The sequence below is a fragment of the Chenopodium album genome, chromosome 1 (genome assembly GCF_948465745.1).
Source record: "Chenopodium album chromosome 1, dcCheAlbu1.1, whole genome shotgun sequence".
Classification (NCBI taxonomy): Eukaryota; Viridiplantae; Streptophyta; class Magnoliopsida; order Caryophyllales; family Amaranthaceae; genus Chenopodium; species Chenopodium album.
In genome coordinates this window covers 85,231,182-85,246,246 of record NC_137834.1, presented here as the reverse complement: position 1 = coordinate 85,246,246, position 15,065 = coordinate 85,231,182, and the positions used below count along the sequence as shown (strand labels likewise).

Genomic DNA, 15,065 nt, shown 5'->3' with positions numbered 1-15,065 from the left:
TTATTTATTTTACTTACAATTTCTCCCAAAAAATCTTCAAGAATGAATCATTGTACCATGTTCCAAACTTTGGTCACTATTTTGTATCAAATGAATCATAGGGACAAAATCTTTGAAAAAATTGAATATGAATGTGACAGGGCACAGGGCCGGGTATTTCAACATATATCGCTCCAGAATCGATGTGATTGTCCAATTATATGTTCACTTTCTTTCTACTCCATTAATTTAGATAGCAGCAGAGGCAAGCAGTGTGCACTGTACAGCACATATATTTTTGTATCTTATTTCACAAATCAATGCTTTAATATCGAATCATGAGAGAACAGTTCTGCTAATCTACATCAAATTATGTCATTAATCCCAATATACAAGAGGTGTGATCATTGATCGTGGCCTCGATAAAGAAGATAAATGCAGATTAAGAAATGAAGTCACTGTTACTGAGTCGATGAAGATACTAATAAATTTAACAGTGTTACAGATAATAATCTGATTGTTGGTTGAAAACAAATTTCACTAGTATATATCGAATTCCAGATACACATACAAAATTGACTATTATAGGAAAAATACCAAAACCTAATATGCTTTCATATATAAGTATACAAAAATATTTTCTCGTGTATTGGGTTCTTCAGGGTAAGAATCATCTTTCACAATGTATACATTGTTACCCTATGAGTCAGTTCTAGTTAATCAGCTGCAATATGGCAACAGCAAATAATCCCACAACAGCAGAATCACACGGCGCAGCCAAAATTTGTGAGCTCATGCGCGGGCATTTGACCTTTTCACTAGACCTATACAATGATCTCAAGCACTCTGCCTGCGACACAGTTCCTATACATATAGGGAGTAGCTCTTAATTACACAGAATGTCATCTTTTTGAACCCGATTTCCTAATCTCATTATCATTGTCATCATCGTAATCATCATCATCATCAACATATGCCGTGCTATCTACAGTAGGACGTTTTAATCTCTGGAATATTTCATCCAGAGACTCAGAAGAAGAATTATGGGAGAGAAGTTTTGGTTCCTGGGATTGTTTTAGAGGAAGAAATTTCTTTGCCTCAAGGTTTGTCTTGAAATTGTTAAAACCCATTTTCATTGACTGCCATGTGGAAGACATGCCGGAAGATGTGCGTCTTAGGTCATTTGCTGAACTGGAAGTCTCAGAATTCAGCAACGAGACCTTTGCAGCAGCTATAGTATTCTCTGCAGGTTTTGAGCTGGATGTTTGCTTGTTCTGCTCTCTCATTACAGCATACTTGTGGCCAATCACCTCCCTGTTCCCAATAGATTGCCGAGCTTCAGATTTTGATGTTTTCCCCAGACTGCCTTTAATATCATTCATGGATGAAGATCCTTTCATCTCGACAGCAGGATCGCCCTAAAATAAGTTTGCATTAAGCTAATAACTTATCGACAACATAATCATATTCCCAAATGCATAGAACGACATGATAGCCAAAAGATTATACATAACAAGTAATACCTTCAAAATTTATTTTTAAAAAATGAAAAATTTAAACATACCTTTGACTTTATGCCAGTCTCAACATCCACGCTGACACCATTGAAGTTTCTTGCCAATGGTATAACCTGCTCACCAACTTTGTGTCCTTGTTCAAGCCAAGAACGTTCTGCACATCAGCAAGAAAGTTATAGCATTGATGGATGAACAGAAGAGGAGGAATCAAAAAGGAAGAAGAAGGAGAAGAGAGGAGTGTACTTTCATATTCCTTCCAAATCTTTTCAATAGTGAGAACCACCCCCCTCTTTGACTCAAGATCTAAGGCATGGAGTTATGTTATTTTACCTTTCTGCAAGATGATCATTCCTGATGGATCAAATCCATCCAAGTCTTCAGCTTCACTTTGAAACCTGAGTCTTTTCCAACTTCCAAAAAAATTCATCACCCGATCAAAAAAGTTACTAGCAACCAGGATTGTATAGACAACCATAATAAGAGGGTAAATTTTGTTGAATCTCCTCCCAAAAAAGGGGACAGCATCATCAATGTTGCCCATTCGCTGTTATAAAAGTTTGAAAGGAGTAGAATAGTTAGTCAATTGGATACTGCCAAAAAGCAACACTGATGAGCAAAGCACATCATACAAGGTTTGTACATTGGCTAACAACTCAGGCTTGACAATCAATAAACAAATGGCAGGTCAGAAAATGGCGTATTGTGCAAAAATATCCAACATGATTAATAATCCGTTGATCCATTCTGATATTCATGAGGAAATAATACTGGCATAACTACGAATGCAAGATTGGAGATGAGAAGCACCATCAGAAATATAAGTGATAATGAATAAACATGCAGCGTGCCCAATACGACAATACCCCATAACGTACTTGTGTGGGGGTATGGCTGCCAATTGAAGTACCCATGCTTCATATTTTGGTAACAAATAATATAAATTTTGTCACAGCTGTTTGGCAACTCTTAACACACCTAAACCTTTTTTTTATTGGGGAAAGGGAGATCCAATAGGAAATAAAAAGGAAAAAAAAACATCATATCATAACATCACGGGAAAAAGACAGAAACCCTATTTTCTTAGTCTGCCAACTTTAAAGGTGCACCCAATGTACATGTGCATTCCCACATTTGATCAATTATAGCTGGCCCAAAGGTTTCCAGAATCCTACTGCAATGCTCCAAAAGGTAAATGGGACTCCAGCCTCTTCCCACCCACCCAACAAGGCAATAATCCCCTTAAGTTTGAAATATGTGCACTCACACATTGGAACTATTGTAGGCATCCCTAAATTTCCAGAATCCTATTGCAATAGTCCAAAAGGTAAATGGGACTCCACCCCCCAATGTATGTCCAATTGTCCACTATATCAACTTTTCCATGCAGCCACGTTTAACTCACTGATAATAAATGTCAGAACCGAATGCTATTTTATTACTTGAGAGTTACCTTTTCAAAGATAGTTTTAGCATTCCCATCAAGGCGGATAAGATTTAGAAAATTGTAAGAGACTGGTGGGGCATAACGAGCAACCATCCTGTGAAAAGAAAATACAGAATTACTAGCTTTTCTTGAAGGTGCATTTTATATTTTTAAGTAGATAATTTAAACTATTGCAGCCACATCTCAAATTTTGAAGCCTATTCTCATACTAGAGAAATATCAAATGACTTACGAGCAAATCATAAGCAGGTTGACAGAGCTTGTCTGTCTTGGCGTCAGTGAGTAAAACATCAGCATTCCAATTTTGAGCAATGAATAATATGTACATATGCACATGTACATCAGAGGAATAAAGGCAAAAACCTGCCAACAAAGAAAGGGGTACGATCAAATGAACATAATAGATGATCTCACATTAAATCACCCACCCCACCATAGCTCACATTAACAATTATTTCATCAATTAAAGATTTCATCACGTAGCAACAGATAAATCATAAATAGAACTTCTAACCAATCAAACAATAACAAAAATTTTAATAGAAACATCTCATAACTAGTAGCTCTGCCCCTTTTCTCCACGGGTTAGCACATAATGAAGAAAATCAAGTCAAAATAAGCACACGGCATTAGTTATACAGCAGGATAGTCAAGAAACATTGACTGGTTATATGGACGACCATTCCTACTTTAGAATTATGAAAGCGCAGCAACCTACATATGGCCCCAACAAGAGAATTTCTATCATTAATTTTTTTGCCACCAAAAGGGTGCAACACTAAGTGACTGAAGATCTGATTCTGGATACTAAAAGCATCTCAAAGAAATTTTTCCTAAAACGACGAATCAGCTTCGCAATTACATTCGTCAAGCAGAAAATTTTCTAAGCATAATATGACACGTGACACAACAAAGATAATGATGAAGAAAGAAGAAATAACTGAAAATTGAAATAATCATGCAGTACAATCTTCCTGAGTACCTGCACAAATAACTCCCTTCTTCCCACAGATTTGATGAGAATTGAGAAAAGAGACAGATCAACATTGGGAAGTAACGTTGCTTCAGCCAAAAGAATTGCCACTGACATGCAACCAAGTACGATAGCCAAAAGTTTCTGTAATTGCTTCCTCAAGATACAGCGCCATAATAGCTCTGGAAAGAACAACCATCTCTGTTAGCCTGATATTGCTTTTACCACAACCCGCTAGAATAAGAAAAATATAATATCCCTGTTGCTCCACTACAAACTAACATCATAAATGAGATATTAAGGAAACACAATTTTTTTACAAAATTAAGCTTCACATCTGAAGCAATAGAAAAACATTTGACTATCAACCAAGCTTCTCACAAGAAATTTCAGTTCAAAATTTGCTATATACAGCTATTCAAATGTGAAAAGCTTTGGAAGTTCTAGTATTACCAATAGTATCTAAGAAGGAGCCAATTCTGCCAGGACGACTGCCTCTCAGGCTTGAAATAAATTTCCTGCAAGTACAATTCAAGTTCCAGGGACTTAAAAAAAAAAAAAAAAAAAAAAAAAAAAAAAAAAAAAAAAAAAACACTACCTTTACCAAAAATATAGTAACAAATGCATGTGTAAACTTTTACGTATGAAATGAATTTCAAGAATATCAATAACAATTGATGCATGACTATGTAGCGTGGCAAATCAAGATAAGCAATCAACAAATACCACTTTGGAGAAGAGAGTAGCATTCTTTTAACTTCTGACCTTTACATTAGGTACAGTTTCAACATTCAGTCGCAGAAAATAAATGGAAAAGAAAAGGAAAAGATATATCCAACAGATATGAGATAAACATTTGGCAATAGGCATATATGCAACCCAGCCTAGTCTTAGACCAACGCACAAGAACAAATTGGGCTTTCCCCTTCCCCACTAGCTTTTTCCTCAACCACATCATCAGCTTAGATAAAAGACAAAACTCTCAACTTTGAGATCCGACAAGTAATAACTTTTCCATCACCTCCCAACAAAACTAATACAGTCATACAGATGATATTCTCGGCATTGAACACCCCTTGTTCATCATATCCTTTCCCAAAAAAATCCACATTTTCATCTAATGAATGCCTACGCTGATTTCCTCTTTGTGACTTCAAAATTAAGAGAAATAACTCCAGATCCAAAGGAAAACTCCTCCATCCCACCCGGGAAATATAAATATTAGGCAATTCCCATTGTGGTTCAGGAGGAAGCATCCTGGAGAATAAGATGTCACAGCATCATAACAAGTCAGTTGTACAAAGGGAGTGTTTAGCAAAGTAAAGATAAGGGGAATAAATAATTGATTCAACTTTTAATACCCCCATCAGTTCCTAAAAATTCGACTTACTTTCCGATCAAATAATTAGCTGCAAAAGCATGTCAAATAATAAATCCTATAAGTGGAAAGAGAAGTGATGACATACCATCCAGTAGCATGGCGTCGTTCATAATTTTTGATGGTGTCTTCCAACTCAAGGGCCTCCAAGACATATGTCATATATTCACTAAAAAGAAAAAAATAATTAACACAAGGGATGAGTCATGTAATCATATCATGAAAATCACAGTATTTATCAATATGTCACAAAGCAATAGGACATGTAATCATATCATAAATAAGTTCTTGAGTCAAGAGTAACATAACAAAAGAAATGACACAATGCAAATCACAGCATTTGTCAAGAAATATGACACAAAGCAAAAGCATCTAATTACACCAGTAAAATGAACAAATAAAATATACATATTTTATATATTGGCAGTTTGGCATACATAGACTCCTTTTGTTCTCAGACCAATTTACCTTTTGTATCGATAATACTCCTCTTGTGCTACTCTAAGTTGACGCCTAAGCTGAGCCATTGATTTATCATCTGCATCATAATCCATGTCATTTTCACCCAATCTCCCTCCTTGTGGCTTGAAGGATGGATCTTCTTTAAACTGATAAAAGTGATAATCAGATTTAAGAGCTTAACTAAGAAAGAATTCATTTTCTAGCATACAATCAAGAGAGAAGAGTTGTCATACCATTTCAGTCAACATCTTATCAATTACATCCATGTAAATCCGTAAAGGATCACGCTTTGACATTTGGTTAGAGGTCGCTTGAGCAACCTAATAGAGAATAGAATAAATACGGGAACAACAAAGATGAAATGAAATACTTATAGAATTTATCAACATTCATAAACTATGAGAATTACAGTATATCCAAAGCAATAGATACACATTGCATCAATGAAAAAAAAAAGCAAATATTTCAAAAAAAAAATGCAAATTACTAAAGGAAAATCAACTCCGAAAATTTGCTAGAAAACTACGTATGACACAAGATTATATCACGATAAAAGCCATAAAATTGACATTGCATTCCTCTTATTCAATTAGTTATACACAATTTTTTATATGTGGCTGCCTGTGGACAGGGTTACTTTTACTTCTAGGGGGTTAGGAGTTACTTACAGAGAGTTACTCGTTTGGTGGGGTTACTTAATCTGAGGTTACTCGTTTGGTCAGGGGTAAATTATAGGGGTTACTTATTCAAGGGTTACTCTATCAGTCAGGGGTTAAAAACGCGCTAACCAACTGAGTAAGTAAACATATTGTTTTAATTTCGGGGAACTTAATCTTTTTAAGGTGATTACTCTATCAGTCATGACTCTTAACATGGGTTGTTTCTTATAGGGGTTACTTATTCAAGGGTTACTCTATCAGTCATGACTCTTAACATGGGTTGTTTCTTCATAAACGCGCTAACCAACTGAGTAAGTAAACATAGGGGTTACTTAATCTTTTTAAGGTGATCGTTTATGACAAGGGTAAACATATTGTTTTAATTTCGGGGAACTTATATATTCACTCCCCTCTCCATCACCACCACCCAAGCTCTATCCCACTAGATCCAAGTACCACAAGTCCCCTGATCCCATATCCATAGCAATCATCAAATCACCACTACTCCCTCCACCACTTACAAAAAAATTCCATTTAATTCCGAATCTTCACCCTCCAAACCAGCAGACCTCTCCAATATTTACACACATGAATCACTTGCCTATTTCTCCCACAAACTATTAATCATCTCTCTCCTTGCTCAATCATCAACTTACTCAATTGAGATAAAGTTGGACACAATTTGATGCTTCCATCATGAAATTATTCTTACTCCTTTTGTAACTTTTCTTTCACCCTATTAATATATCAAGACTATCAAGGTGATTGATTAATTACCTTTGTGATAATAATCTCAGGTGGTGGATTCATTGTAAGGTTCTTGGTTGTGTATAAGAGATTGTTTCCAAGAAATTGGTAATTTCTCAAAAAGTAAGTTTACTTATTTTTCTAATTTCTCTTCAAAGCGTATCAACATAGCAAGTGGAATTTCCCAATTCAATGGTGAGCTCCATAAGACTTTAGTTAAATAGACATCTACATATTGTTCATTTTCCCCCATTAATTGAATTCATCTGGTCATCTAGATAAGTAGGGAAAAAGGTGGAGAAATGATGGTGGAACTAGAGTTTGATCTTGGATCTCTTGGTGGACTTTTGACTGTTTCAGAGGGCTGACCTTAACGAAATAAAGGAAGGAGTAGGTATTAAATGTGACAGGAAAATAAGAAAGTGGCTGGCTGAAGAGGTTAGTGCAGCAGGGTTGAGCCGTTGAGGGGAGAAGAGGGTGGAATTCAACTAATTATAAAAATCAAAGAGCCAATGACAATATCCCCAGCCACTTTCAACAACTAAACTGTAAACATGTTACTTAAAGTGAGCTGATTTATGAAGAAACAACCCATGTTAAGAGTCATGGGGACACGCCCAATTAATTGATAGATGGGACCAGTATAAGGATAAGGGGCAAAAGTTGCGACTTTGGGTGTCATTTTATTTCCTACTACTCCCTCCATCACTAAATAAAAGCTCTATTTCTCCCAAAATTCATGTCCCTTAATAAAAGCGCAAATTTTCCTTACGGGTGGGTTCATCATCCACTAACTTATTTCTATCTTCACTTTAAATCATCAAAACCCATCTAACTCCACTATATTTTCTCAATACCCCTAAACACGATAAATTGTTCCTAGTTTCCCACTACTTTCATTTTTAATTGAACTTTAATCAACCATTCCCCAATACAATGTCTCTCGAACGAATATCGTGCCGCAGCGATAAAAAAGGCTTTTATTTAAGGCCCTTAAATACCATCTTGTAACTCTTGCTGAGACCAAATCACCAAAAGGTCTCCCTTCACCTTACTCTGGGATGAGTTGCTCATAACATGACACAAAATAAGTGTACTTAATTTTTTGCCCTTCCTAGGAGTTTTAAGATTCAATATAAATGATGACTATGTATAATATTTCATCAAACAGCAACAGAATTTCCTGCAGCATCAAATTCTAAGGTCATCTTGAGCAATGCCTACACTAGATATCTAAAATCCACCAAACATTCAAAGCAAGGACTGTAAATCACAATTAGGGAGCCTTAGCCTTCGAGATCTTAAAGATCACACAGATAATATCCTAAGTCATCTATATCAAAGATTTGCAAGGAAAAGCCCAAGCCTACTTCATAACATTCTGCTCCCTTTTGTCCCCCTAAAAGTAATAGTTTTTTCTTTCAATAGTATCCCTATGATGTCTAGATGGGGAGAATATGAAAACAAAAGACAGTGCATTATGATTTCATCATTTGCAGTATCAAGAAAAATACAAAGTAAAGACTAAGGATAAGAGACTTCAATTTTGGAAAATAAATATATTGCAAAAATTTCACCTAGAAAAATTGCAAGTCCGAGGAAGAACTCTAGCATGCCAACTATCTAGGAAATCCGCTTGAGCACAAACCAATGTTCATTAAGGGGCCTAGAAAATCCTATGCCCAAGCCTGCTTCCCCAATAATGTTAGCATGAAAAATGAGCCAAAACTGCTTAAAGGGGCACTTAAATCACCAAACCAGAAATTATAGCTAGTTAACACTTGAATGTGTGTGTATGTGTGTGTGTGTGTGTGTGTGTTGGGGGGGGCGAAAACCTATGGATGTGATCCAAGGAAGGCTCAACCTTAAATACATAGGCGCAGATGGAAAACAGAAGGATTCAGCTTGAGTGAGTAACATAAAATTTTGATGTCAAAGCATAAAAGGAACTAAGGAAGAGCAACTCTTTATTGTACTTTCATATAGTGTGACAAAACTCCTACATGAACTCTTTGTACCATAAAATTCCATGTCAAGTACTTGATAATCAGGAGTTTGAATACTACGATGAGTCAGAAATAATATTAACATTTTTCATTTGAATTAAAAAAATATACCAAAAATTATTGGAATAGGGTTAAGTCTGACACTTGAACACGTTAACCATATTTAAGGTGCCAGTTCTATATGACACAGTAGAAGCTTACCACAATTGCATTTGAGAAATTCTGATGAGCCTCATCCAGTTTCGAAGCCATTTTTGCAATCTTATGGGACAATAGTTTCTGCCGAAATGTCCAATCTGCATTCTTCCAGAGGCTTCGCGGAATTTCACTTAGACCAAAACCGAGTAAAAAGGCTCCGGTAACAAGTCCGAATGTGTTTGAACAAGCCATTGCAAAACCAAGAACACCTCCTTTCCTGGTTCAACCCCACATAAAAAGAATGTCAAGCAAAAGATACAATATTTCCATATAAGTCTTTGACAACCTTTGAAAAACGGAAGTAAATATAAAATAAAAAAGGTAGCAACTGACAGCTTTCTGCGCATAGTGAAAAGGAGTATCAGTCCAAGAAGACCGATAGATCCAACAATAAGATAAAAGACAAGGTTCACATGTACACTTGTTTTTAATCTTTCCGTCAATGTGAAGTCTCCAGCATCTTCATAACCCTGGATAAGGGGCACCACAGCCCTGCTTAGCAAAATCACATAACTCAAATATATAAGGCTATCTGAAATCTGAATCACTGAGTTCTTAAAATGTAAAAACATATGTGTTGCATTATTTTCTGCATCAGCAATAAGAAAATGCCTAATAATGACAGTTAACATATTTAGTCTAGAATCATACCAAGTTAACAAAAATGTGCTCCAATATGACCAGCTCCACAAGAATGAAATGACCCCGTTGTAGTGACCATTAACTGTCTGCAGGAACAATATCAACAACTTAGAGAAAATCCTATATGAAGCTATTATCCTAGTCCACTCTTAAAAAGCCAGTAGCATATTCAACACTTGAAACAAAGCCTGAAGGGAACAGAAATCGCATATTTTCAAATAATTCTTGCCAAAAAAAAAAAAAAAGGATCGCCGCATGATACCGAGGACGAGAACACAGATGTTATAGAGCTGTTAAGAACCTAGAGCTTCATATCCTGTCATTCTGTACAGCACATGAAAAAATCATGGACCTTTCTGCTAACCCTAAGTCCCTAACATATCCACATTGTCAAAAGATAACTCAAAAAAAATTATTATTTCAGCACACTTCTTAAGCCTGTTAAAAGGATACATGATCCGCATAGCAAAATAAACAAGTAACTCAGAGGCAGATAATTAACATTTACAACTGACTTTGTAGAAAGAGCATAGCACCCTTCTCCACTAATTCAAATTTAATCAAGCTATTAACTTAACCTTTTCTATTACACACACCAAAAAAATTACTCCGTAAATGCTAGCATTTGGATATCCTTATGGAATATGAAATTAACATTACTTATCTTCCTCTTTGATAAACACATACATCCTTTAACCTGCAAAATTACCATGTTCAGAAAATGAACGGATAGTCTAATGACTTCAGTCAATAATGTGCACAGTACAAGTCACTTTACCAATGGATGACAACTACACATCTATATCATCTCGAGCTACCCTAAACCTGAAGTTCATTACAAAAATCCTCACAAAAGCATCTCTCTCCCATGATCACTTCCCAAGCACGAGCAGTCGAACACGACTTCATAACCAGAAAAATCAAACCGAGTCGATACACACACATAAAATTAACCTCACATCCCAACTGCCCAACTCCCTAAGCTGGTATTCTCCTCTAAAAGATATATCCAGTGCAATTTAAATCAAACATCACTAAAACACCAATATCCAAAACACAAAACAACACGAGTAACAGCTCAAATAAACCAAATGCAATCCATGCAAACCTAAATCAGATCCCAATTTATGAACACCACATCATAAAAACAGCTTCGATCACAAAATCCAAAATTAAACCCTAATTAAACATCAAGTAATCAAAATCCAGAAATTCAACCAAATTAAACAATCAATCAACCAAAATACAACCCAAAAATCAAAACAAAATCAAAAGAGGAGAGAGAAATTGAGAAAATACCGTCCAAATGTCGGCAGGGACAAGAATGATTATAGAAAGAGAACAAAACCAAGCATAACCAACAGTAAGGAAGACATATCGAGGAACATGAGGTCCAGCAAAGTATTTTAGGGTTATCACAACCATCCCCAATGTCATCGGCAACGATATCAGGTAAAACACCCACATCTTCCTCTTCTTCTTCTACCTTCCGACTACCAAATTTTCCCTCTTTTTCTCGTAATTCGATAAATTAGGGTTTTGAGATGAGATTGTGAAGTTGAAGCTTGAAGAACACAACAATGGCGGTTTTTTTTGTTCAATTTGATCGATAAAATTTGCAGGAAAATGTTGAAAAAATTGTTTTCCTGCAACAAGACGACTTTGCGTCCTTTTTTTTTTAAATTAATTTTGTTTTGCTTAAAGGAGGTGAATTTGTTGGGTCTAGTCAGCAGTTTAAAGTGGACCCACTAAAGTTACACGACGTAGTTTGGTGCGTTTCAATGATGTGGGCTTGTTTATTGGACCTAGTCTTCTTCTACCTATATTACGAGTACCATATTTATATTCTAGATTAATGGCCGTGATCTTCGGAGTAACTTGTAAATCTAACTTCATCCAACAAATTTAATTTAATTTAGTTTTGTCCTCAAAAAAAAAAAAAAAAAAAAATTAGTTTTTTTATTGGAAAGTGACTTCAACAAAGTCTTAATACTAGGTATAGACTATGGAGGATTTACATTCTGCGGTCACTTTAAGGCTGGGGATCTCTTACCCTTCTTCCTCATTCTTAAAGTGTTTGACCTGTAAATATTGTACCACAAAGTCATTAGCGTTGAGATTCGATTAGAAGTTTTCTCCTTACCCAAAAAAAAAAAAAAGGTATTTATTACAATTTATAGTAATGTACAGTATTTTTATCCCATACACGTATGATTGGCTGGAATCGAACTCATGAGTCATATTCTATCCATAATCAATTTTTAAAATCGAGTTTGGCTAAACAAAAATTGTTCTCAAAGTCAGGACTCAATACTAAAATAATTATGGAGTGTTGTAAAACATAGGAAAAAGAAGAGCAAAGAAGAAGTTGCATGTATGTAGAGAGTAATCTTAGTTGTTAAGGGAGTTTGGTTACTAATGCTAAAGAGAGTTGCAAAGATATGTAAAATGGACATTAAAAAAAAAATTTGTTCAAAATAGAAATAATTTAGGCCCTGTTTGGTGGTAGCGTTTGACGTAGAAATTAGAGTTTTGACTAGTCAAAACACTACTGTAGAAAAAAATTGGGAGTGCTTGGCAAGGTAACAATTCTAGTAGCGGTTAGCGATAGAGTTAGCATTTAGGCATCTTTTCTTAAACGTTAAAAATAGTAGCGTTCAGAAGTAGCGGGTAGCGTTTAATAAATTTTTATTACTTTGTAATTAATATTTATATGAATTTAGATATGTTTTTAGTATTACAACCGCTATTTTTGTCAAGCACTCATACTATCAACCGTTACTTTGACAGTTAATCTCTACCCACTACTAATTGACAGCTACTCGCTACCTTAACAGCGATCCGTTACTCAACCGCTAAAAGCTACCCGCTACCGCTATTTTTGCCAAATAGGACCTTAGAGTGAGGTTTTGCTACAAATGTTTTTCTTCTTCAAAAAAAAAAAATGTGCTACAAATCAAGTGTTCATACTTCGAATTCTACGATGCAATTTAAGTTTTTAGTTTGTGGACTGTGCTACAAAGCCCATGATGAGGTCTGTACAGCAATTGGTCTTGGCTGCACTAGATATAACAAATAATTAATATGAACATGATAGCTACAACAAGTGAGGCCCAAAACGCGCGGCCCAAATAAAAAATGAACATTTAGTTAAAAAATATGAACATGAAAAAAGAAATGAACAATTAATAACAAAAAATGAACACGTAAAAAAAATGAACATTTAATACTAAAAAGTTTACATATTATAAGGAAATGATCATTTATTAAAAATGAATCTGATTATCATATAATCTAATCATAAATTTGCTAGACCACGACCTTAAAAATGAACATTTAGTTAGAAAAATGAACACATAAAAAAAAAAAGAATATTCAGTAATAAAAATGAACACGTAAAAAATGAACATTCGGTAATAAAAAGTGAACATGTCAAAAAAAATGAACATTTAGTATATTAGAAATGAACCTTTATCATACAACCATAAAATTGGGATCATATACATCGGAAATTCTCCAACTTAAAGGCAAATTCGTTGTAATATCATATACTTCTTCATCGCTTCTTACTTGTTTCTTCACTAATTTAGAGTCTTTGTCTTCTACAAATACAATTAATTTGTACTCACTAAAATATAACAAATAATTAAAATTCATAATCATCACAACATATGTTCATAATAATTATTTAGAATGTTCGTAATATATAATCATCAATACAATAGTTAAAAATATAAATAATTATCACTCTATATGTCATATGTGTTCATAATCAATAACAGATATGTTCGTAATGAATAACGAAACATATATATTCATAATAAATTGTTCAGATTTTCAACACTAAATGTTCAGATAATTTAACTTTCAAAGTATTATATTTTACTTTCAACCTAATAAAAATGAACATTTAGTATTAAAAAATAAACACTTATAAAATGAACATGTAACAAAAAGTTATGAACATTTAGGATATTAAAATAAACATGATTTTCATAAAGGTTCAAATTCACCGTATACAATTATTAACGAAAAATAAAGATGAAATAAATTTTTGAAATATGTTCATTTTTTATGTATTTAATATTCATTTTCGGTGTACTAAATGCTCATTTTGTAAAAGATGTTCATTTTTAAATTCCTACGTGTTCATTTTTTTTTTACAGAAATTATATTCAAGATTGATTGTAATTATTGAAACTCTAAAAAATTGAATATACACGTTAAATCTAATTTTGATTCATCATAGAGAAATTAATTATTGATTTGTAACATGATTAGAAATCAAAAGAAAAAAAAAATCAAAAGAAAAAGAGGGAGAGAGGGGGGGGGGGGAGAGAAAATAACTACAAATTAAGCAATACCTCAATTGATATTCATTAACAATTAAGCAATTTAATTGATATTCATCACAAACTCATAATAATTTCAAACAATCAAACAATAAATCATCATGCATGATCAACGAAATCATACAAAATATAATTACAAATTGATAAAATCTAACCTCCATTGTTTTCTTTGACCTTCAACTTTCTCTCTCCTCCATTTTTTTTCTTTCCTCTTTGATAAAGCCAAATGATTGAATCTTAAACTCATAGATTTAGAAAGAAAGAAGTATACCCATCAAAACTCGAATTAGTAACTCAAAAATTTATATAAAGAAGAAGAAAACTTTAAAGATTGAAGGGAAATGAGGTAAAGAGGAGAGAGAAAATGTTAAATTGAGAAGAAAACTTAAGAGAGAGAAAAATAATAGAGCTAAGGAAGAAGAAGAAAGAGAATTAAGATATAAGGAAGAAAAAAAAATGTATATTCATTTTAACGTACTATATGTTCACATTTAATGGTGTTGCAGCTAGCTTAGCTGCACTAGAATGCAGCCAAGAATTTGCAGTCTGTACAGAACTTGAAGCTTGATGACTAATAGGCTAGTAGCCCATATAACCAAAAGCCATAGCAAATTGGCAATGGCCCAAACATAGAAAAACAAGGGATGTACATATTGTGTTTTTTTTTTAAAAAAAAAATCATTATTAAGGGGGTTTGGATCTTGACAA

General features: G+C 34.2%; 1 protein-coding gene across 2 annotated transcripts; it reads right to left on the bottom strand.

Moving 5' to 3' along the window:
- Positions 1 to 503: 503 nt before the first annotated feature.
- LOC145559807 (uncharacterized) lies at positions 504 to 11,666 on the bottom strand. Of its 2 annotated transcripts, none has more exons than XM_081621106.1 (14): positions 11,305 to 11,666; positions 10,015 to 10,091; positions 9,697 to 9,855; positions 9,367 to 9,580; positions 5,987 to 6,073; positions 5,760 to 5,899; positions 5,380 to 5,460; positions 4,367 to 4,431; positions 3,923 to 4,095; positions 3,173 to 3,303; positions 2,947 to 3,034; positions 1,827 to 2,040; positions 1,544 to 1,650; positions 504 to 1,397 (listed from the first exon to the last, which is right to left on the bottom strand). In XM_081621106.1, the coding sequence occupies exons 1-14, from the start codon at positions 11,470 to 11,472 to the stop codon at positions 882 to 884; spliced, it is 2,220 nt and encodes a 739-aa protein (XP_081477232.1). In that variant the 5' UTR covers positions 11,473 to 11,666; the 3' UTR covers positions 504 to 881. The 2 variants fall into 2 exon arrangements, with proteins under 2 accessions (XP_081477232.1, XP_081477239.1); XM_081621113.1 differs by having other exon boundaries at positions 9,697 to 9,833; positions 11,305 to 11,361.
- Positions 11,667 to 15,065: the final 3,399 nt, after the last annotated feature.